Here is a 25552-nt window from a genome sequence, read left to right on the forward strand (position 1 = left end):
ATGTAGCAGGAGGCCGAGGAAATGGTCCCCGGCACAAAGGTAAATCGTCAGGTGGGTGAGGGGTTGGGAGGGGGAAGCCCAGGGGTAAGGGAGGCCCAAGGTTTCCTCGAGAGGCCCGGGGGAGCACTCCTGAAGAGTAAAGAATGAATGTGGATGGAAAACTGGTATTGATACAGGAGTAGGAATAAGGCAGGTATAGTTAAATGGGAAACAAAAAAAGTTATACACACCATGTTATTCCAAAGACCACTGGCTAGCAGAGCACGGCTCCTCGCACTGAAATGGACGCCATCCTGTGTAAAGTAGCTGAGATCGGGTTTACCATCCTATAAGGACAATACACACAGAGCAAAGGTGGTCAAAATAGTCCCTCATGGAAAACATAACAAGTACATCGGATCAGACTTATAAAAATAAACCATCTGAACCCCTCGATTAGATTCCAGCCTGTAATCACTCCCAAGTATCCATTATTCTATATATAAACCATCTGAACCCCTCGATTAGATTCCAGTCTGTAATCACTCCCAGGTATCCATTATTCTATATATAAACCATCTGAACCCCTCGATTAGATTCCAATCTGTAATCACTCCCAGGTATCCATTATTCTATATATAAACCATCTGAACCCCTCGATTAGATTCCAGTCTGTAATCACTCCCAGGTATCCATTATTCTATATATAAACCATCTGAACCCCTCGATTAGATTCCAGTCTGTAATCACTCCCAGGTATCCATTATTCTATGTATAAACCATCTGAACCCCTCGATTAGATTCCAGTCTGTAATCACTCCCAGGTATCCATTATTCTATATATAAACCATCTGAACCCCTCGATTAGATTCCAGCCTGTAATCACTCCCAGGTATCCATTATTCTATATATAAACCATCTGAACCCCTCGATTAGATTCCAGTCTGTAATCACTCCCAGGTATTCATTATTCTATATATAAACTATCTGAACCCCTCGATTAGATTCCAGCCCTGTACTCACTCCCAGGTATTCATTATTCTATATATAAACTATCTGAACCCCTCGATTAGATTCCAGCCCTGTAATCACTCCCAGGACTGAGTAGATCACTTGACTGGTGCCCCTACCACTGCATTCAGTATCCACTCCCTCCACCTCTTGCACAATGTGGCTGCAGTATGTACGATCTACAGCAAGTTTACCTCAACAGCACCTCCCTTCCATGAAACCAAGAAGGACAGGAGCAGCATTATCATGGGAACACCGTCACCTCCAACTTCTTCTCCAAGCCACACACCCCGCCCTGACTTGGACATAGATCGCCGTTCCATTCTCATCACTGGGTCAATGACCTGGAACACCCTACCCAACACCATCGATGGAGCACCATATTTTTAAAATTCATTTTGTGAGCACTGATATTTTTAACCTAGTATTAACTCAGGATGTAATACAAAGGTTTCCCATGAGCCTGCCTGCTGCAGACAAGATCGCCCTGGCCAGGTGCCAAATGGCTGAATCCTGACCTTCCTGAGGAGGGGCACCCAGGAGCTAACGTCCTTGGAATGAGGCCAATAGGCCTCATCCCAACAGCCTCCTACACCGTGCCATGGATCAAATATTTCTTGTGTTAGACTTTGTAAACAATACAATTTAACATTTGCTTGTGAAAATTTTTTTAAAGTCATCCTTACGTTATGCTTGAATACGGCTGAAATTGCACTGCGCAATATTGGTAACCAAATGATTAGCATGTTCATACAAAATTCCTCTGTCTGCTATTGCAAGGAAGGGGTTAAATCAGAGAGCAATTTCTTAACAACATATTAAAGGATTTGTTACTAATATCACACAGTGCAATTTCAAACCAAAAGACATTGGGTTTTTATAAACTTACTGCAGTGAGAGGAATCTCCATGTTTCTGAGAAAGGGTTGCAGAACCACTGTGAAATCATCGCGCTTGTCATAGATCCCAGAATACACCAGCTCCTGGAGGGCATTCTAGAGGAACAACCACACTGCAAAGGTCAGAATAGCTGCTTCTTGAAAAAAAAATCCCCTTTAATTTTCTCATCTAAGTCATGAAGGTGTACAGATCCACCTGTGAATGTTGCTCTCAATTACATCAGGCAAGGGAGTTCGTGTATGGGCGAGTCTGATCATGGTTTTATCTCACCTATACACACATGTCTGCACATGCACACGATGGCACACACGATGGCACACACATACGCGCAGACATGCACACACAGTGCGCACACACACGTACATTGCACACATACTCACGCACAGTCCGCACACACACAGCGCACACACACAGTGCACACACGTGCGCGTACACGTACAGCATATCTACACAGTGCACACTCACAGTACACACACACACATGCACAGTGCACGCACACAGCGCACACTCAAACAAGTGCACACATACACAAATGCACACATAAACACACACATGTAATCAGGATAGCAATCAGGTCTGAGTATCCCGGATGGTTTGTTCACCTTTGCAAGGAAAGACTCTGACTGCTAAGTAGTAACTCCAATGTGTGCCTGTGCACGTTCAGTTCAAATTATACAGCAGCATGTACTGTGTTATTCAGTTTCCTATAATTACTGGAGAAAGATTGTAAATTCTTGTATAATTCAGTGATAGCGAACTAAAGTTATTTGGACAAATAAAATGTACATTAGGTGAAAAGTTACCTACCCGGTAGTCCCAGCTAATGATATGCGCAGATAACTCTGCTGAGTCGTGGGGTTTGATCAGACAGTCACACCAGCTCCTGAAGAAAAATCGCAAACACGTCTTTACAAAGTCTGGTCCTCTCATTTAAAACTGATGAGAAGGGCAGAACCCCAAGATTTAACTGCACGTTTTACCTCAGTTCAGGAGTCGAGAGACCCCTGTCATGGAGCCGGTGCAGGTTCTCGATATTCTGCATTTCCACAAGATTCACAAAGGCTCGCGGCACCTGCAGGACCACATTTTATTTAGTGAAATCACGGCCAGGTATTAAAGGTACCAAGGGATGTGGATCAAAGGCGGGTGTATGGAGTTGAGGTGCAGATCAGCCATGATCTAACTGAACGGCGGAGCAGGCTCGAGGGGCTGAATGGCCTCCTGCTGTTCCTATGGCCGTACATAAAACAGCCTTGGTGGCCATTTTCAGCCTTCCACCCTGTGGCCCTCAACAGACTTCCGGCTCTCTGTGCATCAAATGAAAAGGCCTTCTTAAAGTAGGACTATTTAATGGAACTATTGGAACAGGATTGTCTTGATCAAGATTAACCAGAGTATATTAGAACATAAAGCCATGTTCAACTGAAAGGTTGAAATTGTGCTGTGTGATATTGGTGGTGAAAGTGTGAAAGCATTCATATAAAATTCCTCTGCCTCTACTGTAATTGATTACCTTAAACAGGTTAGGATAGCAGACAGAGGAATTTCATATGAATGCACATCCACTACTGATATTGCACGGTGCACTTTCAACCGCCTTAGACTAAGATTCAGCAATGGAATCACTCCAAAGAATTGCAGCCAGCAGAAGATACTAAGAACAGCCAAAGCTAACTAGCCTGATTCACCACCACCTCCCTCTATCACTACCTATCTGAGAATGGGACTCTTCCTTATCAGGGCGAAAGCCACCTCAGGCTTTGAAAGACGTGCACGTGATGCGTTAGTTCATTGCATTCGCATTAGTGAGCTGGTGGTGGCCATCTTTTTGCAGGTGCTAAAACTGCCCCTCGGTATAAATGACTCGGTATAATGCCTCAGAACTGCTGTGAGGCAACGTAAGCAAATTATTAATTACTGATGGGAGGACGGTTCCAATATCAACTCGTGACAGTATCAACAATAATGTTTTCCAAGGTGGAAAGCCATACTTATGCTTACCTCTCGGTGCAATATATCCAGAGCCTCTTTTATTCTAAGCGCAACTTTTTCTGGTGAGTAATATTCCTAGATCAGGGAATGAAAAAAAAAGAACATTTTAAACACTGTTCGCACAATGCCCCTTCCAGACTAAAATTTGCTTCTTCTCTGCTAATGTTCTGTTTTCTCAATTCTTTCTTTTTTGATGAAGGTATTGAGCCCTGTTATTTGCTCCACACACCTGGTCTTCCCAGGCTATACAGCCACCAATGTTTAAGAGATTAGGTGGGCAACCTGACACTAAGCCTTCACTAATGCCAATCTGAGTTGGTCATACCCGAAAATGCCTGTAGAAAACATGCCCATTGATTTCCCCTCTCTCCCTCATACTAAGAATCATTGCATGGATATATTAGGACCGTAGGATGTGTTGGATGAAAAAAGACCAAGGTCCATCTGGATCACCTTCCACCAGCCTGGTAGTCGCATGATACAATGATATTGGAATCGTTGACTAATCATAACAATCAATCTCTGTCAATTAGTCTACAACAGACCCAGAAACGACACAAGGAAAATCCCAGTGATGGAGAGCTTTGGTCCAAAGTCACCTGTTCCTCCCAAGCATGCTACACTTACCACTTGTCATGTCTCAAATTACTCATATACTATAATCCCAAAATGAAAGGAATGTATCTAATTTGCATTTGAATGAATCATTACTAACTGCTTCCACCGTCTCCCTAGGGAACCTGTTCCATAGAGTGACCACTCACTCACTGAAATAATGGAGGTGATTTTAGGAGGCAATTGCAGGTGCGTTGGGGGTCAGGGGCTCCGAAAATCGCGGAAATCCCGTTCGGGTTCGGAAGCCGGCTCCAACCCCCCGACTTCCGAGTTTCCCAGAGACCCACCTGTGTGCACACAGGCGACCCGAAAATGGAAGTCATGACAGTTAAAGAGCCAAATGTACCTCATTGAGGTACTTAAGGCACTTTACCCGTGACGGATGAAGTAATTAGAACAATTTTTAAATTACCTGGGCGGCTTGCCCACCGCTTCTGATTCACGCCTGGTAAAACCAGACAAGGGCCGGATCAGGGAACAAGAAACAAAATAAATTACATAAAAAAACCATAGATGGAAGTGAAAACACAAAATGAAGCTACCTTTGCACCTGCTCCGATGTCCGATGTCTCCCTCTTTGATGTCCCCCTCTTCACCCCCCACCCCCGATGTCTCCCCGATGTCCCCCTCTTCACCTCCGATGACCCCCTAATGTCCCCCCACCCCGTCATTCAGGCTTGCTGCCGGGCACGAAACCCGGAGAGGACGTTAATCATCATCAATCAACATGCGATCGCGTCGGAAATGGTAAGTTTTGTTCATGGGGGTTTGCCACTCGCACCTTCACCCCCCCACTGCCAACCCGCCACCATTGTAAAATCGAGCCCAATGTTTCCACAGATTAGTTTTGAATTTACCCCCTTCCAAGCGCAGGCCTTGTCCTCTGGTTCCCCTTTTCAGGACGAGGTGAAATATTCTACATTATCTAGTCCCTTTACAATCCTAAAAACAGCAATTATATCAGCTCTCAATCTTCTCTTTTCTAGTGAGAAAAGAGTGGGGATTCACCAACACTCTACCTGGAATAAAAGGAATCCATCTGAGCAACCAAGGTTTGAGATTTATTAGCCCTCCCAAACCTTGAACTTGTCATCACCCCCGCCCCCCACAAACACTTCACGTTTTAAGGTTACATTGAAGAGCAATAATAAACTGCTGATGAACTTTGCTCTCAAATTTTTACAGTCTTAACCTCAACTCAGCAAAGATGGTACATAAACACAAATTATTACTTAATAGGAATTGAACTTTTATTTTGCATGCTACCTCATTTGTGCAGTAGGCGCACATATCAGCAATGCCGATGTAAACTGTAATCAGCTTCCAGTCCTTCTGAAAGTCGATGAGCTAAGGGAAAACAGGCAACGATTAATGAGGCTCATTTTTAACCTGACACGACCAGAGATATAGATTGTGTCGAATCTAATCTGCACGTAAAATGTTAACCCAGCTGCAAGTGCAAATTTCCATAGCACATTCCAGTTGGATACCGCGGAAAGATCAGAAGTGCCCCAGCTGGATAATCTGCCCATGTACGTAGAGAAGAAAAGGTTTGGGGTTTTTTTTTTGCTGAGTTTTGCCCCACCATCGGTGACCGTGCCAATCCATTTAGTTTTGGCCCCCGCAACACAAAGAAGATAAACATGCATTGGAAAGGGCGACAAAGTTCAAAAGCAATGGACTATGAGGGAAGCAAGAGAAGCCTAAGTCCAGAAAGAAAGCGGTTAACGGGACCGCCATTAAAGAAGCAAATATTAAATAACACAGATAAAGTAAACTCAGATAATGTTTTTTTGGTCAGTGTCTGACACGTGCAGAAACCAAACATCAACCTACCGAAAGATACACATCGTAAAACCAGACTTGTATAGAATGCAACCTCAATCCCTAAGATAGAGTAGATGTAGAGAAGATGTTTCCACTTGTGGGGGATACCAGAAATGGGGGCCATAAATATAAGATAGTCACTAATAAATCCAATAGGGAATTCAGGAGAAACTTCTTTACCCAGAGAGTGGTTGGAATGTGGAACTCTCTACCCACAAGGAGTAATTGAGGCAACTAGCATAGATACATTAAAGGAGAAATTAGATAAATACATGAGGGAGAAAGGAATAGAAGGATATGCTGATAGGGTTAGATGATGAGGGGTGGGAGGAGGCTCGTGTGGAGCATAAACACTGGCATAGACCAGTTGGGCTGAATGGCCTGTTTCTGTGCTGTAAATATGATGTAATTCTATGTAAAAAGCCCAAAGAATGTGGGCACAGGTTGGCAAGAGCCCAGATATAAGCATCTCTAAGTGCGCGTAAGGGTACTGCTGGAGGTTAATCAGCCAAAACCGCACAGCTTGCAAGCTCTGATCAGTCGTAAGCCTACTGCTGTTCATCCAGCTAGGACCATCCTGCCCATTATGGCATTGTTTTGCAGGGGTATCAGGAGCCCAGTGTCCTAATGGTTTGTTTAAAATAGCAGACAAATGAATTTCACACGAATGTTCATTACTGTTATCACACGAGGCAATGTCTACTCCATAACGTAAACAAAATCGAAACACTTACCATGTTATTTTTCAAACTGTTCACCAATTTTTGAGCCTGCCGTGGCAATTCCCTGAAATAAACACACCTCTTCATTATTCTGTGTAATTATAGGAGAGATCAGACCATATAAGGAAGTCTTCATACAGTCAGGTTGACTGTGCAGTGAACAAAACTGGAACCTGGTGACTATTTTCACATTTCAGAGCATCGTCGACCAGTTTTGTTTATTTTTGTGAATTTTTATGCTTGTCAAGGTGAGGGATGTTACTGCTGGGAAATTTCCCATTTTGGGAACTTAGTGTGGATCAAACATTTCCAGGTCAGGTGTAGCATGGGTCACCTGTAGGGTAAAGCTCCCTGAACACTTCTCCAACAATATGCCTCAGCCTCAACCTCAAAGCAGCAGACCCTTACTGTATCTGTATACATTTTCCATTTCCTCCACCAGCCAACCCAAGGATCCTCGAAACAGATGCCAAAATGGAGCAGTTTTGTGCTATTTGCCCAATCCTCAACTAGACCCTGGGTTGAGAGTGCCCAATCTCAGTATCTATAGATCCTTACAGTCAGCAAAGAAGACAGAGTTGAAAGGGATAAGAGGGTTGTCCTATGCGGAGAGATTGTGCAGAATGGGCCTATATTCTCTGGAGTTCAGAAGAATGAGAGGTGATCACATTGAAACATATAAAATTCTTAGAGGTCTTGATAGGGTAGATGCTGAGAGGCTGTTTCTCCTGGTTGGTGAGTCTAGAACTTGGGATCATAGTCTCAAGACAAAGGGGTCAGTCATTTAGGACTGAGATGAGGAAAAATTTCTTCACTCAGAGGGTTGTGAATTTTCTACCCCAGAGGGCTGTGGATGCTGAGTCGTTGAGTATATTCAAAACTGAGATCGATAGATTTTTGGACACTAGGGGGATCAAGGGATATGGGGATAGGGTGGGAAAGTGGAGTTCAGGTCAAAGGTCAGCCATGATCTTATTGAATGGTGGAGCAGGCTCGAGGGGCCTTATGGCCTAATCCTGCTCCTATTTCTTATGTTCTAAAGGAAAATGTGCCAATCTGGATGAGGTACCAAAGGGTGGTTGATGGAACCAAATCCAGTCATGAGCCAGAACCTTCAGGAGAGCATAGGAAAGTACAGAACCATAAAAGTGTCTGCAGTCCACCTGGCTGGTGCAAAGCTAGTACCTCTAACTTACACCTCACCCATTCCCTCAAATATCTATCCAATCTAAAAGGCTAATGGAATGTTGACCTTTATCTCAAAGGGGTTGGAATACAAAAGTGAGAAAGTGATGCTTCTGTGGTACAGACCATTGGTCAGGCCCCATGTGGAGTACTAACCTCAGTTTTGGGCATCAAACCTCAGGAAAGATATAATGGCCTTGGAGGGGGTTAAGCTCAGATTCGCCAGAATGATACCGGTGCTTAAAGGGTTGCATTATGAGAACAAGTTGCATAAACATGGTTTGTATTCCCTCGAATTTAGAAGGCTGAGGGGTGATCTAATCGGAGTGTTTAAAATGATAAAGCGACTCGATGGGGTAGATACAGAGAAATTATTTCCTCTGGTATGGGAAACCAGAACAAGGGAGCATTTTTTAAATTCATTCATGGGATGTGGGCACCGCTGGCAAGGCCAGCATTTATTGCCCATCCCTAATTGCCCTTGAGAAGGTGGTGGTGAGCCGCCTTCTTGAACCGCTGCAGACCGTGTGGTGAAGGTACCCCCCGCAGTGTTGTTAGGGCGTTCCAGGATTTTGACCCAGCGACGAAGGAACGGCGATATATTTCCAAGTCAGGATGGTGTGTGACTTGGAGGGGAACGTGCAGGTGGTGTTGTTCCCATGTACCTGCTGCCCTTGTCCTTCAAGGTGGTCGAGGTCGTGGGTTTGGGAGGTGCTGTTGAAGAAGCCTTGGCGAGTTGCTGCAGTGCATCCTGTGGATAGTACACACTGCAGCCATGGTGCGCCGGTGGTGAAGGGAGTGAATGTTTAGGGTGGTGGATGGGGTGCCAATCAAGCGGGCTGCTTTGTCCTGGATGGTGTCGAGCTTTTTGAGTGTTGTTGGAGCTGCACTCATCCAGCAAGCGGAGAGTATTCTATCACACTCCTGACTTGTGCCTTGTAGATGGTGGAAAGGCTTTGGGGAGTCAGGAGGTGAGTCACTCGCCGCAGAATACCCAGCCTCTGACCTGCTCTTGTAGCCACAGTATTTATGTCGCTGGTCCAGTTAAGTTTCTGGTCAATGGTGACCATCAGGATGTTGATGGTGGGGGATTCGGTGATGGTAATGCCGTTGAATGTCAAGGGGAGGTGATTAGACTCTCTCTTTTGGAGATGGTCATTGCCTGGCACTTGTCAGGCGCGAATGTTACTTACCACATATCAGCCCAAGCCTGGATGTTGTCAGGTCTTGCTGCATGCGGGCTCGGACTGCTTCATTATCTGAGGGGTTGCGAATGGAACTGAACACTGTGCAATCATCAGCGAACATCCCCATTTCTTATGATGGACAGAAGGTCATTGATGAAGCATCTGAAGATGGCTGGGCCTAGGACACTGCCCTGAGGAGCTCCTGCAGCAATGTCCTGGGGTTGAGATGATTGGCCTCCAACAACCACTACCATCTTCCTTTGTGCTAGGTATGACTCCAGCCACTGGAGAGTTTACCTCCTGATTCACATTGACTTCAATTTTACTAGGGCTCCTTGGTGCCACACTTGGTCAAATGCTGCCTTGATGTCAAAGGCAGTCACTCTCATCTCACCTCTGGAATTCAGCTCTTTTGTCCATGTTTGGAACAAGGCTGTAATGAGGTCTGGAGCCAAGTGTTCCTGGCAGAACCCAAACTGAGCATCGGTGAGCAGGTTATTGGTGAGTAAGTGCCGCTTGATAGCACTGTCGACAACACCTTCCATCACTTTGCTGATGATTGAGAGTAGACTGATTGGGCGGTAATTGGCTGGATTGGATTTGTCCTGCTTTTTGTGGACAGGACATACCTGGGCAATTTTTCACATTGTCGGGTAGATGCCAGTGTTGTAGCTGTACTGGAACAGCTTGGCTAGAGGCGCGGCTAGTTCTGGAGCACAAGTCTTCAGCACTACAGCCGGGGTATTGTCGGGGCCCTTAGCCTTTGTTGTATCCGGTGCACTCAGCCGTTTCTTGATATCATGTGGAGTGAATCGAATTGGCTGAAGATTGGCTTCTGTGATGGTGGGGATGTCGGGAGGAGGCCGAGATGGATCATCCACTCGGCACTTCTGCTGAAGATGGTTGCAAATGCTTCAGCCTTGTCCTTTGCACTCATGTACTGGACTGTGCCATCACTGACGATGAGGACGTTCACGGAGCCTCCTCCTCCCACTAGTTGTTTAACTGTCCACCACCATTCACGACTGGATGTGGCAGGACTGCAGAGCTTTGATCTGATCCGTTGGTTGTGGAATCGTTTAGCTCTGTCTATAGCATATTGCTTCCGCTGTTTGGTATGCATGTAGTCCTGTGTTGTAGCTTTACCAGATTGGCACCTCTTTTTTAGGTACGTCTGGTGCTGCTCTTGGCATGCTCTTCTACACTCCTCATTGAACCAGGGTTGATCCCCTGGCTTGTTGTTAATGGTAGAATGAGGAATATGCCAGGCCATGAGGTTATAGATTGTGCTGGAATACAATTCTGCTGCTGTTGATGGCCCACAGCGCCTCATGGATGCCCAGTTTTGAGCTGCCAGATCTGTTCTAAATCTATCCCATTTAGCACGGTGATCATGCCACAGAACACGTTGGATGGTGTCCTCATTGTGAAGACCGGACTTCTTCTTCACGAGGACTGTGCGGTGGTCACTCCTACCAATACTGTCATGGTCAGATGCATTTGCGACAGGTAGATTGGTGAGGACGAGTTCAAGTACGTTTTTCCCTCATGTTGGTTCGTTCACCACCTGCCGCAGGCCCAGTCTGGCAGCTATGTCCATCAGGACTCAGCCAGCTCGGTCAGTAGTGGTGCTGCTGAGCCACTCTTGGTGATGGACATTGGAGTCCCCCACCCAGAGTACATTCTGTGCCCTTGCAACCCTCAGTGCTTCCTCCAAGTGGTGCTGAACATGGAGGAGGACTGATTCATCAGCTGAGGGAGGACAGTTGGTGATAATCAGCAGGAGGTTGAAATAAGAGCTAGGCCATTCAGAAGTGAAATCAGGAAGCATTTTTTTCACACAAAAAGTAGTGGAAATCTGGAACTCTCTCCCCAAAAGGCTGTGAATGCTGGATCAATTGAAATTGTCAAGACTGAGATCGATAGAATTGCTTTGGGTAAAATTGTCCAAAACCCTGTGCCACCGGTGGCTTATTGGAAAATCCTGGGTGCACTCCCTTTAATTTTCCATCGTGATTTTGGTGGAAGAGAAGACGCAGTCAGTGCACTTACTATTGTCCAAGACGCCATCCACTGCACACGAGGCCCTGTTAGTGGCTGGCCCCTCAGAAAATTTCTCCCAATGCTCCAACTGTGGTGTGACTAATGTCTTGTACACATTCATCACCTCTTTGATGTTCTGTTGAAATACCCTATATATACAATGCCCAGATACCCATTTATCCTCTTACAGTTTGATCCGCCGGCAATACTCCTTGTAAAGATCTGTGTGTCTGAACTTTTAGACCTCTGTACTCCTCCACTCCAGCCTTTCCACAGGAAAAGGGGGGAAAAGGCACGAAAGCTGTTGCCAAACCACTCTCAGTGGCGTTCCGTACAAGTGGCTGTAGGCCGGCATTTCTGGAAACCTGGGACTATGCTGCCCGTTTCACTCACAGCTGGATAGCTCAGTGAAGAGAGGAAAAGTCAAATCACTTCACACCCTCTAATACAACCCTCAGTTGGTTAGGATCTGGAATGCACTGCCCGAGGGGGTGGTGGAGGCAGATTCAATCACGGCCTTCAAAAGGGAACTGGATAAGTACTTGAAAGGAAAAAACTGCACGGCTACGGGGACAGGGCGGGGGGGCGGGACTAGCTGGATTGATCTTGCATAGAGCCGGCATGGACTCGATGAGCCGAATGGCCCCCTTCCGTGCTGTAACCTTTCTATTATTGTATGATTCTACACAACATTTTCATGTATGACACAGATAACTAAAGCACTCAAAAATCATCTATTGCATTGCCAAACAGAAAGAGTTGACCTACTCGGCTTTCACTCTCAAAACAGACTGATCTAAAGAGGCGTCGTCATGGTTTCCATTGCCGGTGGAGTATCCAATCAGGTCAGGATTAAACGATTTTAAAATATCTGTGGATTAGAAACATGGTCAGGGACATTAATTGTAATCTGTTGTAATAATACTCTTATATCCACTCATCACATTGAAATGTTTCGAAGCGCTTAGACACAGGCCTAGGATTTCTGGTTGAGTTACACTGGCATGACGCGGGCATAACTTGCTTCTTTGCAGCAGTCACTATGCCAGCTCCCCTGGTCTCCCTGTAACTTCCAGGATTTCCTGCCAGAAGTGATGGGGGCCTATAACATTCCGCTCACACGTGGACAGCGTATAGTATAATGCTATGCCTCTTTTGGTGAACCCGTAAGGAGTCGTTGGGTTGCCCCAGCGTCATCAACTAAAAAAATCTAACAAAAGTGCTCCCTTTTTACAGGGGCTCAAGTGATAAACACCCAAATCATACAAAAGATAAAGGAAACTTATCAAATTAAATCATAATGTTATTTCCAGTGTCGACTATGCACTCCAGTCCCCGCGGTGCCCACCGGTCGCAGAAGGCCACAAGCGTACCGGTGGACACTGCGCGCTCCTTCTCCAGGACTAATGGTATGCAAATGACAGCTATACGTCATCCAAACTATTTCCTGCTATTTGCACCATAGCAACGGTGGGAGCCTGGGATACCTGCGTGTCCATGGAATCACAGCAACGCTGGGAACCTAGTTATCTGCAAGTCCCTGGAACTATAGCAACTCTGGGCACCTAGGATATCTGCGTCCCCCTGGAACCATAGCAATGCTGGGAGCCTGAGATACCTGCGTGTCCCTGGTACCATAGCAACGCTGAGCGCCTGGGTAACCTGCGTGTCCCTGGCATCATAGCAAAGTTGGGCGTCTGGTATACCTGGGTGTCCCTAGCAGTGCAAGAAGAGGTAGTTAAATTGTTAAATTTTAAAGGGCCGAAAAGCAGATGCGATGGATTGCAGGGTGATTGATTGTGTGTACTTTTATACAGGCAGCACGTTAACCATGTTATACTGTGGTAGGCCTTCAAGGCCTGGAAAATCAGCTGGAGTCAGTAGTCCACCTAAGCAGCAAGCATCCCTTACCACACTTCCACTGGCATAACGACGGTGCAGAGAATCTAGAGCTTAATCCAGTGTTTAACTCTAAAGTCCAATGACATTGTTTATTTTGGAAAATGTGGCAGCCATTCTACACCAGCAACCTCCCACAAACAGCAAGAAGGCGGATGACCAGTTGGGCTGTTTTTTGGCGATGGTTGAGGGAGCGAAGTTGGCCAGGACACCAGGAGAACTCACTGCTCGTCTTCGAACAATGCCGTGGAATTTTTGGACATCTACCTGAATCACTGGAGCAGTCAGACAGGACCTTGATTTAAGATTTCATTTGAAGAATTGCATCTCCAATGATGCAGCGTTCCTTCAGTACTCCACTGAAGTGTTCACCTGCGGGGGAGGAGCACAAACCCTGGTCCGGGGCTCAAACTAGGCCCAGAGACAAGAGCAGTGCCAACGGAACATGGCGACAATTTGCTTCACTGGTGACTACCTGCTGACACGTACCTGGTACGGAAGCTTGCATCCTCGCATCTGGATCCTCGCCAGTGCTTCAGACAGAAAACAAACAGAAATAAAGTTACATTACCATCCTGGAACCATACAGAAAACAAGGAGGCCAATCGGCCCATTGTGCCCATGCTGGCTCTCTGAAAGAAGCTATCCATTTAGCCTTATTCCCCAGATTTTAGTGGCCGGACCTCATTTGAATTCCGCCAGTCAGCTGCTTGTCCGTTTCGGGCGGAAAGCAGTAGCTGGGCGAGAGACGAAGATCGGGTGGTTTGGAGGCCTGCCCGTTGGCACCAAGAGAAAGCTGTCAGAAGCAAGGTAAGTCCAGAAATGGGGGGGGGGGGGGGATGTTTCGAAGGTCTTGCGGCTGGCGAGTGTGGGGGGAGCCCGGGGCAGCAGGGGCTCAGACATCCCTTGTGGGGCCCGGAGGAACAATCCTGTGCCTCCTGGCCCCACCGAGGGAAGTTTTTTCACTTACCTTCATTGACCTGACAATTTTACTTGGCGGGGCAGCTGTGGTGGGCACTCCACTCAGGAGCGGGTCCCGTGTCTGTCCATGGGACCCTCAATTCGCATTTATTAATGAGGGTCCCACTCCAGAGACGGAGGGACAATGGTGCCAGTCCATTTTAACTGCTCCTTTTCTGCCAATCGGGGAGAGCTAAAATTGCCCCTTTTTTAATTCATTCTTGGGAGATGGGCATCGCTAGCAAGGCCGGCATTTATTCCCTTTTTAAACTGCTGCAGACCGTGAGGTAAAGGTATGCCCACAGGGCTGTTAGGTAAGGAGTTCCAGGATTTTGACCCAGTGACGATGAAGGAACGGCGATATATATGTCCAAGTCGGGATGGTGTGTGACTTGGAGGGGAACTTGGGGATGGTTTTGTTCCCACGTGCCTGCTGCCCTTGTCCTTCTAGATAGTAGAGGTCGTGGGTTTGGCTTATATAAATGCTAGCTGCTGTTGAATAAAAATAGCAAACGAGTTACGATGATTAGTTAAATTAATCACTGCTCCTGACGCCAACTGCAGCGAAAAGCATACTCACTCTGCATTAAGTATTACATAGTCCTGAAACTGTGGGCCTCCTCTTCTGGTGCAGGGTCTTGCAATTTCAGGGCTTATGTGTGTAAAGTCGGCGGGGGGGAATAAAACAAAGTACACAATATTTTTCAAGAAGAAAGTTAAATCATTACCTTGTCAGTCGTCCATTATGCTGTGTAGACTCTACCTGCAAGTGAACAGTCAGTGAGTGTCTGTGCTCAGTCAACACAATCCACAGAAATAGTGAGACCAATGTCCAACCACCTTTAGCCGAGTGACACTACTCACAGTGAGCGAATCCCCCATCACTGCAACGACTTTGATCTCCGAAGGTCTTAGAGTGTGAACTGTGGAGAGTTACGCAAACAAAGGTAAAAAGCTGACAAGATCACTTCTTGCTTTAATATGTATGCTTATTGCTATTAAACATAGAATCTTACACCTCAGAAGGAGGCCATTCGGCCCTTCATGCCTGTGCTGGCTCTTTGAAGGAGCTGTCCAATTAGTCTTATTCCCCTGCTCTTTCCCCGTAGCCCTGCAAATTTTTTCCTTTTTAAGTATTTATCAAATTCCCTTTTGAAAGTTACTATTGAATCTGCTTCCACCGTCCTTTCAGGCAGTGCATTACAACTCTCTCCGTAAAAAATATTCTCCTCATCTCCCCCCTGGATTTTTTGCCCATTACTTTAAATCTGTGTCCTCTGGTTACCGACACTTCTGCCAGTGCAAACAGTTTCTCCTTATTCACTCTATCAAAACCCGCCATGATTTTGAACACCTGTATTAAATCTCCCTTTAACCTTCTCCGCTCTAGGGAGAGCAATCCCAGCTTCTCTAGTCTCTTTCTTTTTCTTTTTATTGCTCCCACCGAGGGCTGCCTCTTTCCCACCCTGTGCACTTACCCGAATCGGAAGGCGAGCTGGAAAATGCCCCTTCACTGCAACCGAGCCAAGGTACCGCAAAGCCCTAGAAGAGAATGAGGAGCCGCGGTCAGACCCTTTCACACCATTGTTGCATCGACACTGCAGAGGTCGGCAGGAGGAACGCAGCGAACTCCAGGTACGAACGTAACCTGCCCAACCAGGGAACACAACAACTTCCTGTAACTCCCCCTCAGTGCTGGTAATGGTGCTGCCCAATGTGGGACTGGCCCATCCCGAGCAGGTAAAGGTCTCAGGGTCGATCCCCAGCCTCCGCTGGGTCAGCTGATCTCAGCTGGGTTATGGCTGTCACAATTAACCTCAGCACCTTCTGAGGATGAAAGGGAAATTAATCAATCAGGGTTCCCCCCCACCCACCCGACCGCTAATTAGTGACCCCGACTGGAAAGTCCGTTCGTCTGGAGGCTAAGAGGAGACAGGATTGGGCTCCATATCATTCTGAGACTCACCGTCTAGGCTCATACGAGGAGAAGGGCTATATGTGTGAGGGACTGGAGAGCTGTTGGTGCTTAGGGATCCTTATCCCAACCTTCAGGAGGGAACAGGAAGGAATTGGGCAATAAATAAACACTCACTGGAATGCAGCGCAGTAGCTATGTGGCCTTCTGTATTAAACACATTCCTCAAAACAGGCTTTCAAAACATGTAGCTTAAAGGGGACACTGGCACCAGGCCTCATGCTGCAAGTAACAGAAACTCTTTGCTTTAAGTGTGGAAGGCCAGTTTCCGTCAGCCTAGTCGCTGTAATTAATTCAATATTTTTCTTCCTTTTACTTGTTTGTCGAGTGGAGATAGTCAATGAGAGCAAAATTACTCGTGGAGGTCAGTCTCCAGGCATGAAATGCAGGCATTGGTGCAGTGCTGACCTGTCTTGCCAATGATGACGAACAGTGTGGAAAGTACTGCTCCGTCCCACTCAAGTCTCCTTACATCCCAAAAAATTGAATTTATTTTATCCACCTTAGAAAGAACGAACTTGCATTTATATAGCGTCTTTCGTGACCATAGGATGTCCCAAAGCACTTCACAGCCAACAAACAAGGCCCCACAAACAGCAATGAGGTAAATGACCAGTTAATCTGTGTTTTGGTGGTGTTGGTTGAGGGATAAATGTTGGCCAGGATACCGGCTTTAACATCGCATCGGAAAGACGACACCTTTGACAGCAGAGCACTCCCACAGTACTGAACTGAAGTGTCAGTCTAGATTAATGCTCAAGTCTCTAGAGTGGGTTTTGAACCCATGACCTTCTGACTCAAGAGTGCTGCCAACTGATCCAAGGCTGACACGTGAAGCAAACAGACCTTGAAATATTTGGACTTTGAATGTAACATTTTGCGTATCTCTAAGATGAGAGTTTGAAAGCTAGAATCCTATTGCGTGCACAGATAGCTCCAACTAGGCTTGTCCATTTATTTAAGGAGAGGGGCTGTTCCAACTCCAGTTACATTCTTACCCTTTTGTCTCCCAGCAGGTTGTTGCCATTCTCCTCCTCTGCAACATGTTTCCTTTCAGCCGGTTTCTCTGCAAAGCCTGTGGAGAAAGATATTCAGCCATCACCATTTGTGCCTGATGCCATTACAGAGTGAAGCTTGATCTGACTCTGAAGTAAATCAGGAACGTAGGACCAAAGGACATAAGTTAAAAGTTTGCGGATGATACAAAACTTGACAATATAGTAAATAGTGAGGAGGATAGTAGCAGACTTCAGGAGGATATAGACAGACCGGTGAAATGGGCAGACACATGGCAGATGCAATTTAATGCAGATAAGTGTGAAGTGATGCACTTTCAGAGGAACAACACGGAGAGGCAGTATAATCTGAATGGTACTATTTTGAGGGGGGTGCAAGAGCACAGGGACCTGGGGTTGCATATTCACAAATTTTTGAAGGTGGCAGGGCAAGTTGATAAGGTGGTTAAGGAAGTGTATGGGATACTTGGTTTTGTAAATAGGGGCATTGAATACAAAAACAAGGAAGTCATGCTAAACCTTTACAAATCACTGGTTAGGCCTCAGCTGGAGTATTGTGTACAATTCTGGGCTCCACACTTTAGGAAGGATGTCAAGGCCTTGGAGAGGTTGCAGAGGAGGTTTACCAGGATGATACCAGGGATGAGGGATTTCAGTTATGCGGAGAGATTGGAGAAGCTGGGATTGTTCTCCTTAGAGCAGAGAAGATTAAGGGGAGATTGAATAGAGGTGTTCAAAATCACAAGAGGTTTTGATAAAGTAGGGAGAAACTGTTTCCTCTGGCAAGTGGGTCGGTAACCAAAGGTCATAGATTTTAAATAATTTGCAAAAGAACTAGAGGAGAAATGAGGAGATTTTTTTTCACACAGAGGGTGTTAAGATCTGGAACGCACTCCCTGAAAGGGTGGTGGAATCAGATTCCATAGGAACTTTCAAAAGGCAATTGGACATATACTTGAAGAGGACTAATTTGCAGTGTTATGGGGAAAAAGCTGGAGTGTCGACAGCTCTTTCAAAGAGCCAGCACAGGCACGATGGACCAATTGGCCTCCTTCTGTGCTGTAAGATTCTATAATTGCAGGTGGGTGAGTGGTTTCTCCCGCTCGTCCAGCGTGGCTTCGGCTGAAAAGCTGCGGAAACCGTGGAAACATGAGGGTGTCTGAGGCGCTTCCGCTAAAGTTACAGCCGGGTAACTTTGCCTAACTTTTGTCCTAAATTGGACAGCCGAGTGGGAGCAGCCACCCCCACGTGGAAATTCACCCCCTGCACCCCCCCCCGCCCCTGTAAATCTCTAATAGAGTCATAGAGTTATAGAGTCATAGAGTTATACAGCACGGATAGAGGCCCTTCGGCCCATCGTGTCCGCGCCGGCCATCAGCCCTGTCTACTCTAATCCCATATTCCAGCATTTGGTCCGTAGCCTTGTATGCTATGGCATTTCAAGTGCTCATCCAAATGCTTCTTGAATGTTGTGAGGGTTCCTGCCTCCACAACCCTTTCAGGCAGTGAGTTCCAGACTCCAACCACCCTCTGGGTGAAAAAGTTCTTTCTCAAATCCCCTCTAAACCTCCCGCCTTTTACCTTGAATCTATGTCCCCTTGTTATAGTACCCTCAACGAAGGGAAAAAGCTCCTCAGTATCCATCCTATCTGTGCCCCTCATAATTTTGTACACCTCAATCATGTCCCCCCTCAGCCTCCTCTGCTCCAAGGAAAACAAACCCAATCTTCCCAGTCTCTCTTCATAGCTGAAGCGCTCCAGCCCTGGTAACATCCTGGTGAATCTCCTCTGCACCCTCTCCAAAGCGATCACATCCTTCCTGTAGTGTGGCGACCAGAACTGCACACAGTACTCCAGCTGTGGCCTAACCTGTGTTTTATACAGCTCCATCATAACCTCCTTGCTCTTATATTCTATGCCTCGGCTAATAAAGGCAAGTATCCCATATGCCTTCTTTACCACCTTATCTACCTGTTCCGCCGCCTTCAGGGATCTGTGAACTTGCACACCAAGATCCCTCTGACCCTCTGTCTTGCCTAGGGTCCTCCCATTCATTGTGTATTCCCTTGCCTTGTTAGTCCCTCCAAAGTGCATCACCTCGCACTTTTCCGGGTTAAATTCCATTTGCCACTGTTCCGCCCATCTGACCAACCCATCTATATCGTCCTGCAGACTGAGGCTATCCTCCTCGCTATTTACCACCCTACCAATTTTTGTATCATCAGCGAACTTACTGATCATACCTTTTACATTCATATCCAAGTCATTAATGTAGACCACAAACAGCAAGGGACCCAGCACCGATCCCTGTGGTACCCCACTGGCCACAGGCTTCCAGTCACAAAAACAACCTTCGACCATCACCCTCTGCCTTCTGCCACTAAGCCAGTTTTGTATCCAAAGTGCCAAGGCACCCTGGATTCCATGGGCTCGTACCTTCTTGACCAGTCTCCTGTGGGGGACTTTATCGAAGGCCTTACTGAAATCCATGTATACCACATCCACTGCGTTACCCTCATCCACACGCCTAGTCACCCCCTCAAAAAATTCAATCAAATTAGTCAGACATGATCTTCCCTTGACAAAGCCATGTTGACTATCCCTGATTAATCCTTGCTTCTCCAAGTGGAGACTAATTTTGTCCTTCAGAATTTTTTCCAATAATTTTCCTACCACTGATGTTAGGCTCACTGGCCTGTAGTTCCCCGGTTTTTCCCTACTCCCCTTCTTGAATAATGGTATTACATTAGCGGTTCTCCAGTCCTCTGGCACATCCCCTGTGGCCAGAGAGGTTCTGAATATATGTGTCAGAGCCCCCGCAATCTCCTCCTTTGCCTCACACAGTAGCCTGGGATACATTTCGTCCGGGCCTGGGGATTTATCCATTTTTAGGCCTGCTAAAACCGCCAGTACCTCCTCCCGCTCGATGTTAATATGTTCGAGTATATCACAGTCCCCCTGCCGTATTTCTATGTCTACATCGTCCTTCTCCATAGTGAAAACAGATGCAAAAAATTCATTTAGAACCCCTCCTACATCTGCCGGCTCCACACACAGATTGCCATTTTTGTCCCTAATGGGCCCTATTTTTTCCCTAGTCATCCTCTTACCCTTAATATACTTATAAAACATCTTAGGATTTTCCTTTATTTTGCTCGCCAGTGTTATTTCATGGCCCCTCCTTGATCTCCTAATTTCTTTTTTAAGTATCCCCCTGCACTTTTTGTACTCCTCTAGGGCTTCCTCCGTCTTTAGCCTTTTGTATCTGCCAAAAGCCCTCCTTTTTTTCCTAATCCATTCTCGTATATCCCCTGACATCCAAGGTTCCCTGGAGTTCTTGGAACCACCCTTGACCTTTACGGGAACATGTTGCCATTGTATGGTCTCAATCTCCCTTCTGAAAGACTCCCATTGCTCCGATGCGGATTTTCCTACAAGCAGCTGATCCCAGTCCATTTTGGCCAGATCCTGCCTTATCCTATTAAAATCGGCCTTCCCCCAATTTAGAACCTTTATTTCCGGCCCCTCCCTGTCCTTTTCCATGACCACCTTAAATCTCACCAAATTATGGTCACTCTCACCAAAGTGCTCACCTACTCGCACTTCTTCCACTTGGCCGGCCACATTCCCTAGAATTAGGTCCAGTACCGCCCCCTCTCTTGTAGGACTTTCTACATGCTGGCTCAAAAAGCTCTCCTGGATGCACGTTAAGAATTTTGTACCCTCTAAGCCTTTTACACTCTGAGTATCCCAGTTAATATTGGGGAAGTTGAAATCCCCCACTATTATTACCCTATTATTTGCACAATTTTCTGAGATTTGCCTACATATCTGTTCCTCTATCTCCCCCTGACTGTTTGGGGGCCTATAGTACACTCCCATCAAAGTGCTTGCCCCCTTTTTGTTTTTAAGCTCCACCCATATGGCCTCATTAGAGGAACCTACTAATATATCATCCCTCCTTATGGCAGTAATTGATTCTTTAATTAATATTGCGACCCCCCCTCCTCTTATACCTCCCCCTCTGTCTTGCCTGAAGATTCTGTACCCCGGAATATTGAGCTGCCAGTCTTGCCCCTCCCTCAACCATGTCTCTGTGACAGCAACAATATCATACTCCCATGTGTTTATCAACACCTTCAGTTCATCCACCTTATTCGCAAGACTCCTTGCATTAAAATAGATGCCATCCAGCCTTGCCCTCACATATTTGCCCTGTCTTCCAAGCTGACTTGTTTTTTTCTCTATATTTGGCTGCACATCACCCCCTATTGTAGCTCCACTCTGTATCCCATCCCCCTGCCAAGTTAGTTTAAACCCCCCCCAACAGTGCTAGCAAACCTCCCCGCAAGGATATTTGTCCCGCTCTGGTTCAGGTGCAACCCGTCCGACTTGTACAAGTCCCACCTTCCCCAGAAGCAGACCCAGTGATCCAGGAAACTGAAACCCTCCCTCCTGCACCAACTCTTTAGCCACGCATTCATCTGTTCTATCCTCCTATTTCTATACTCACTAGCCCGTGGCACTGGGAGTAATCCAGAGATTACAACCTTTGAGGTCCTGCTCTTTAATCTGCTACCTAGCTCCCTAAATTCTTGATGCAGGACCTCATCTCCCTTCCTACCTATGTCGTTGGTCCCAATGTGGACCACGACCTCTGCCTGCTCCCCCTCCCCCTTGAGAATGCCCTGAAGCCGCTCGACAAACGCTGGCTATTCAATCAGCTGGCTTCCAATGGGGGAGTTTTTTGTTGGCACTTCTGTTGCCACCGATGAGACCTCCACACCTGCCTTCCCTGACTAGTGATTGGCACAAGTGGTGTGGCATTACTCTGCACGACCAGCTTACACCTGTCTGAAGTTACAGAGTGAGTTGTGGCTCAGTGGTAGCACTCCTGCCTCTAAGTTAGAGGGTTGTAGGTTCAAGTCCCACTCTGGAGACATCAGCACAAAATCTAGGCTGAGACTTCAGTACAATTCCAAAGGAGCAGCTGTACTGTCCGAGGTGCCATCTTTTAGATGCGACGTTAAACCAAGGCCCCATCTGCTTCCGATGTCCTGGCCAATATTTCTCCCTCAACCGACACCAATAAAACAGATTATCTGGTCATTATCACATTGCTGGGTATGGGACCTTGCTGTGTGCATATTGGCTGCTGTGTTTCCTACATTATAACAGTGACTATGCTTCAAAAAATACTTCAGTGGCTGTAAAGCGCTTTGGGACGTCCTGAGGTCGTGAAAGGCGCTATATAAATGCAAGACATTCTTTTTTTGCAGCGTAACCACAGCAGCCATTATATACAGAGAGGTATCTGGACTCTAATACAGTTTCTGAGTCCGCCTTCAGATTTATTTTGCCCGATCACCAGATGGGAATTTTCCTTTTGTGTGAATGGCGTTTCAGCCAAAGTTACGACGGCCGATCGGGAGAACCCCAAGTTCAACCCATGTAAAAATTGACGGTTATGAGCACACTCCCCCCACGTACCCTGTAACCTCTATAGCTTTTCAGACGTGCCAGGTCCCTTTGGGCACCTTGATGCCCCATAAACTCAGCATCCCTCGTGACCCTCATAAATCTCTTAACTTCCCATAAGTTCCAACACCCTTTCGCCCACTGACATCTCAATGAAGAAAGAAAGACTTGCATTTATATAGCACCTTTAACATAATAAAACGTCCCAAGGCACTTCACAAGAGCGATTATCAGACAATATTTGTCACCGAGCCACTTAAGGAGATATTAGGACAAGTGATCAAAAGCTTGGTCAAAGAGGTAGGTTTTAAGGAGCACATTAAAGGAGGAGAGAGAGGTGGAGAGGCGGAGAGGTTTAGTTGAGGGAATTCCAGAGCTTAGGGCCTAGACGACTGAAGGCACGGCCGCCAATGGTGAGGTGATTAAAATCGAGGCCAGAATTGGATGAGCGCAGAGTTCTTGGAGAATTGTAGGGCTGGAGGGGGTTGCTGAGATAGGGAGGGGCGAGGCCATGGAGGGATTTGAACACAAAAATGAGAAACCAGTCCCCAAAAGGGGCATCGGCACCATCGGAACGTCACTGGCCTACCTGTCCAATGGTGTCTAGAGACGCCCAGCAAGCCAATGTCATTTGCCGTACAGCTCTCTAGCTTTCCACGTACGACGCGCATCAGGAAAAACAATCATTGCCTCACAAAAGTATCACTTCATTGCTTCCACATGACATAAAATGGCACCTGAGGACTCTTCCTGACCAAAACAGTAACAATACCCATTTGAAATAAAAATAATTACATAGAATTTTACAGCTCAGAAACAGGCCATTCGGCCCAACCTTCGGCCCAAATAAATCTGAAGGTTCTTCATCTCACCCTATTAACATGTCCTTCTACTCTTTTCTCCCTCACGTGCTTCCCATTACATGCGTCTATGCTAGTCGCCTCAACCGCTCCATGTGGTAGTGAGTTCCACATTCTAACCACTCTGAGTGAAGAAGTTTCTGCTGAATTCCTTATTGGATTTTACCCAAAATGCAAGTCTTTGCATTTCCTGATGTTTAACCTGAAAAAGAAACTATTATTAAGCTTAACGTCAAAGTAGCCCAGGAAAACCCTACCTTGAATTAACCGCAGGGAAAGAATTAAAATCACTATGTTTCCAGTCTGAAGTCCCATTTGTTTGGATTGGCACGATCCGAACAGCAAGGGAGTTAGTCACCTCAGAGAGTCAGTTATACTGAAAGACCATCTGCCACTCACAGCTGCTTTATGTCCAGAAGTCACCTTTTTTTTTACTCTTCCCCCTCCCAGTTTTTACGGCATCTCCAGTTTATCTACCAATAAATAGCTGACTGTGAGATAGAACAACACTTTGGATTCATCATGTGATAAATTGCTAAATAAATCTGTGTACATATTGTAAAACAATAAATACTCGCTTTCTCTAACAATTGCACAATCACAGTTCCAAATTCGCTATAAAAGAAAGAACTTGCATTTCTATCGTGCTTTTCATGACCTCAGGACGTCCCAAAGTGCTTCACAGCCAATGAAGTACTTTTTTGAAGTGTAGTCACTGTTGTGATGTAGGAAAGGTGGAAGCCAATTTTGCGCCCAGCGATGTGATAACGACCAGATCATCTGTTTTCTTTATCACCCTGGTTCCTTCCACAGTGACTGCAGCTGGGAAAATGTATTTCCGTATCATGGAGACGGGATCGGGAGCGGCCGCGGACTCAACGCCGGAGTTGGGGGGGGGTGGAGAACACTTCTCCTCAAAGCCCACGTACGGGACGGTCTTGTGACGTGATCTAATTGAATGGTAGAGCAGGCTCGAAGGGCTGAATGGCCTACTCCTGTTGCTAATGTTCCTAAGTGACTTGACAGTTAAAGAGGTTAAAAGCATCGGCCCTGAAATTCAGAGTCACGTCAACGGTTGGTCGAACCGCCATGGAAACAGCCTAACCAGCCATCGATGCCATTTCCTGGGAGGGGGATCCATTTCCTGGGGGGTTGGGGGTCCACTGGTCTCCTACAGCGGTTATGGCGGGAGAGCGACAGAGCCCCAGCGGAATTTCAGGGCCGTCACCGTGCGAGTTTCTGGTAAGCGGTAGAGAACGAGGATTTTATAGGAGCAGGGTTAAACAAAGTGAGATTCTCAAAGGAGGAGCAGGTGCCTGAGGAGTAGGGGGGGAAGAGAGCAAGGTGTGATCTGGTGATAGGGGCGATTTGGGTGGGGCAGATAAGCAGTTTGGCTCGCAGTTGACATTCTTTGCCATTCATTGCAGTGTTCCAAAGCACAGACTGTGACTGGAGGCAAGTCTGCATCACTTCGGACACTGTGCAAATCAGAAGAAGAATGTCCATTTATATAGCACCTTTCACAACCTCAGGACGTCCCAAAGCGATTTACAGCCAATGAAATACTTTTGAAGTGCAGTTACTGTTGGAAAGGTTTCTCTGCTGTGCTCTGCACTCAAGAGTCGAATTAAGAATTCTTGGAGACCCGGTCCCCAAGAATATTGGGGGCCCCTCCACACCCCCAGCACAATTCCCCCTCCCCCCTTCCTGATCCGTTAAATCTTACCTCAATGGAGAAGCCTGGGCTGCTGCTCTCCGACCCTGGGACTCCCAGGCATTGCTGAGTGGCTTCTTGTTCCAATGGGATCAGGGTGGGGAGGCAGGGAGGCTAAGCTGCTCTCGTTATAACAGGTGGGGGGCTGCCTATTGGACACAGATCGCTGCCCCTGACGGGGACCCCGAGT

The 25552-nt window shown here is 46.6% G+C and overlaps 1 protein-coding gene across 1 annotated transcript in view; it reads right to left on the minus strand.

Annotated features, from left to right (window-relative positions):
* The window catches only part of plb1 (phospholipase B1), a 142513-nt gene extending 126168 nt beyond the window's left edge, over positions 1 to 16345 (minus strand). Inside the window, exons 1-13 of the mRNA XM_067985133.1 lie at positions 16286 to 16345; positions 15798 to 15861; positions 15184 to 15242; positions 15048 to 15082; positions 13849 to 13892; positions 12229 to 12331; positions 7058 to 7109; positions 5763 to 5843; positions 3891 to 3956; positions 2870 to 2961; positions 2697 to 2772; positions 1880 to 1984; positions 231 to 326 (exon numbers count right to left, since the gene is read on the minus strand). Coding sequence (XP_067841234.1) covers positions 231 to 326; positions 1880 to 1984; positions 2697 to 2772; positions 2870 to 2961; positions 3891 to 3956; positions 5763 to 5843; positions 7058 to 7109; positions 12229 to 12331; positions 13849 to 13892; positions 15048 to 15082; positions 15184 to 15201 — 768 coding nt within the window. The 5' untranslated portion in view covers positions 15202 to 15242; positions 15798 to 15861; positions 16286 to 16345. The remainder of the gene's footprint in view (positions 1 to 230; positions 327 to 1879; positions 1985 to 2696; positions 2773 to 2869; positions 2962 to 3890; positions 3957 to 5762; positions 5844 to 7057; positions 7110 to 12228; positions 12332 to 13848; positions 13893 to 15047; positions 15083 to 15183; positions 15243 to 15797; positions 15862 to 16285) is intronic.
* Between the last annotated feature and the right edge of the window lie 9207 nt (positions 16346 to 25552).

Source organism: Heptranchias perlo, chromosome 5, assembly GCF_035084215.1.
Source record: "Heptranchias perlo isolate sHepPer1 chromosome 5, sHepPer1.hap1, whole genome shotgun sequence".
Taxonomy (NCBI): Eukaryota; Metazoa; Chordata; class Chondrichthyes; order Hexanchiformes; family Hexanchidae; genus Heptranchias; species Heptranchias perlo.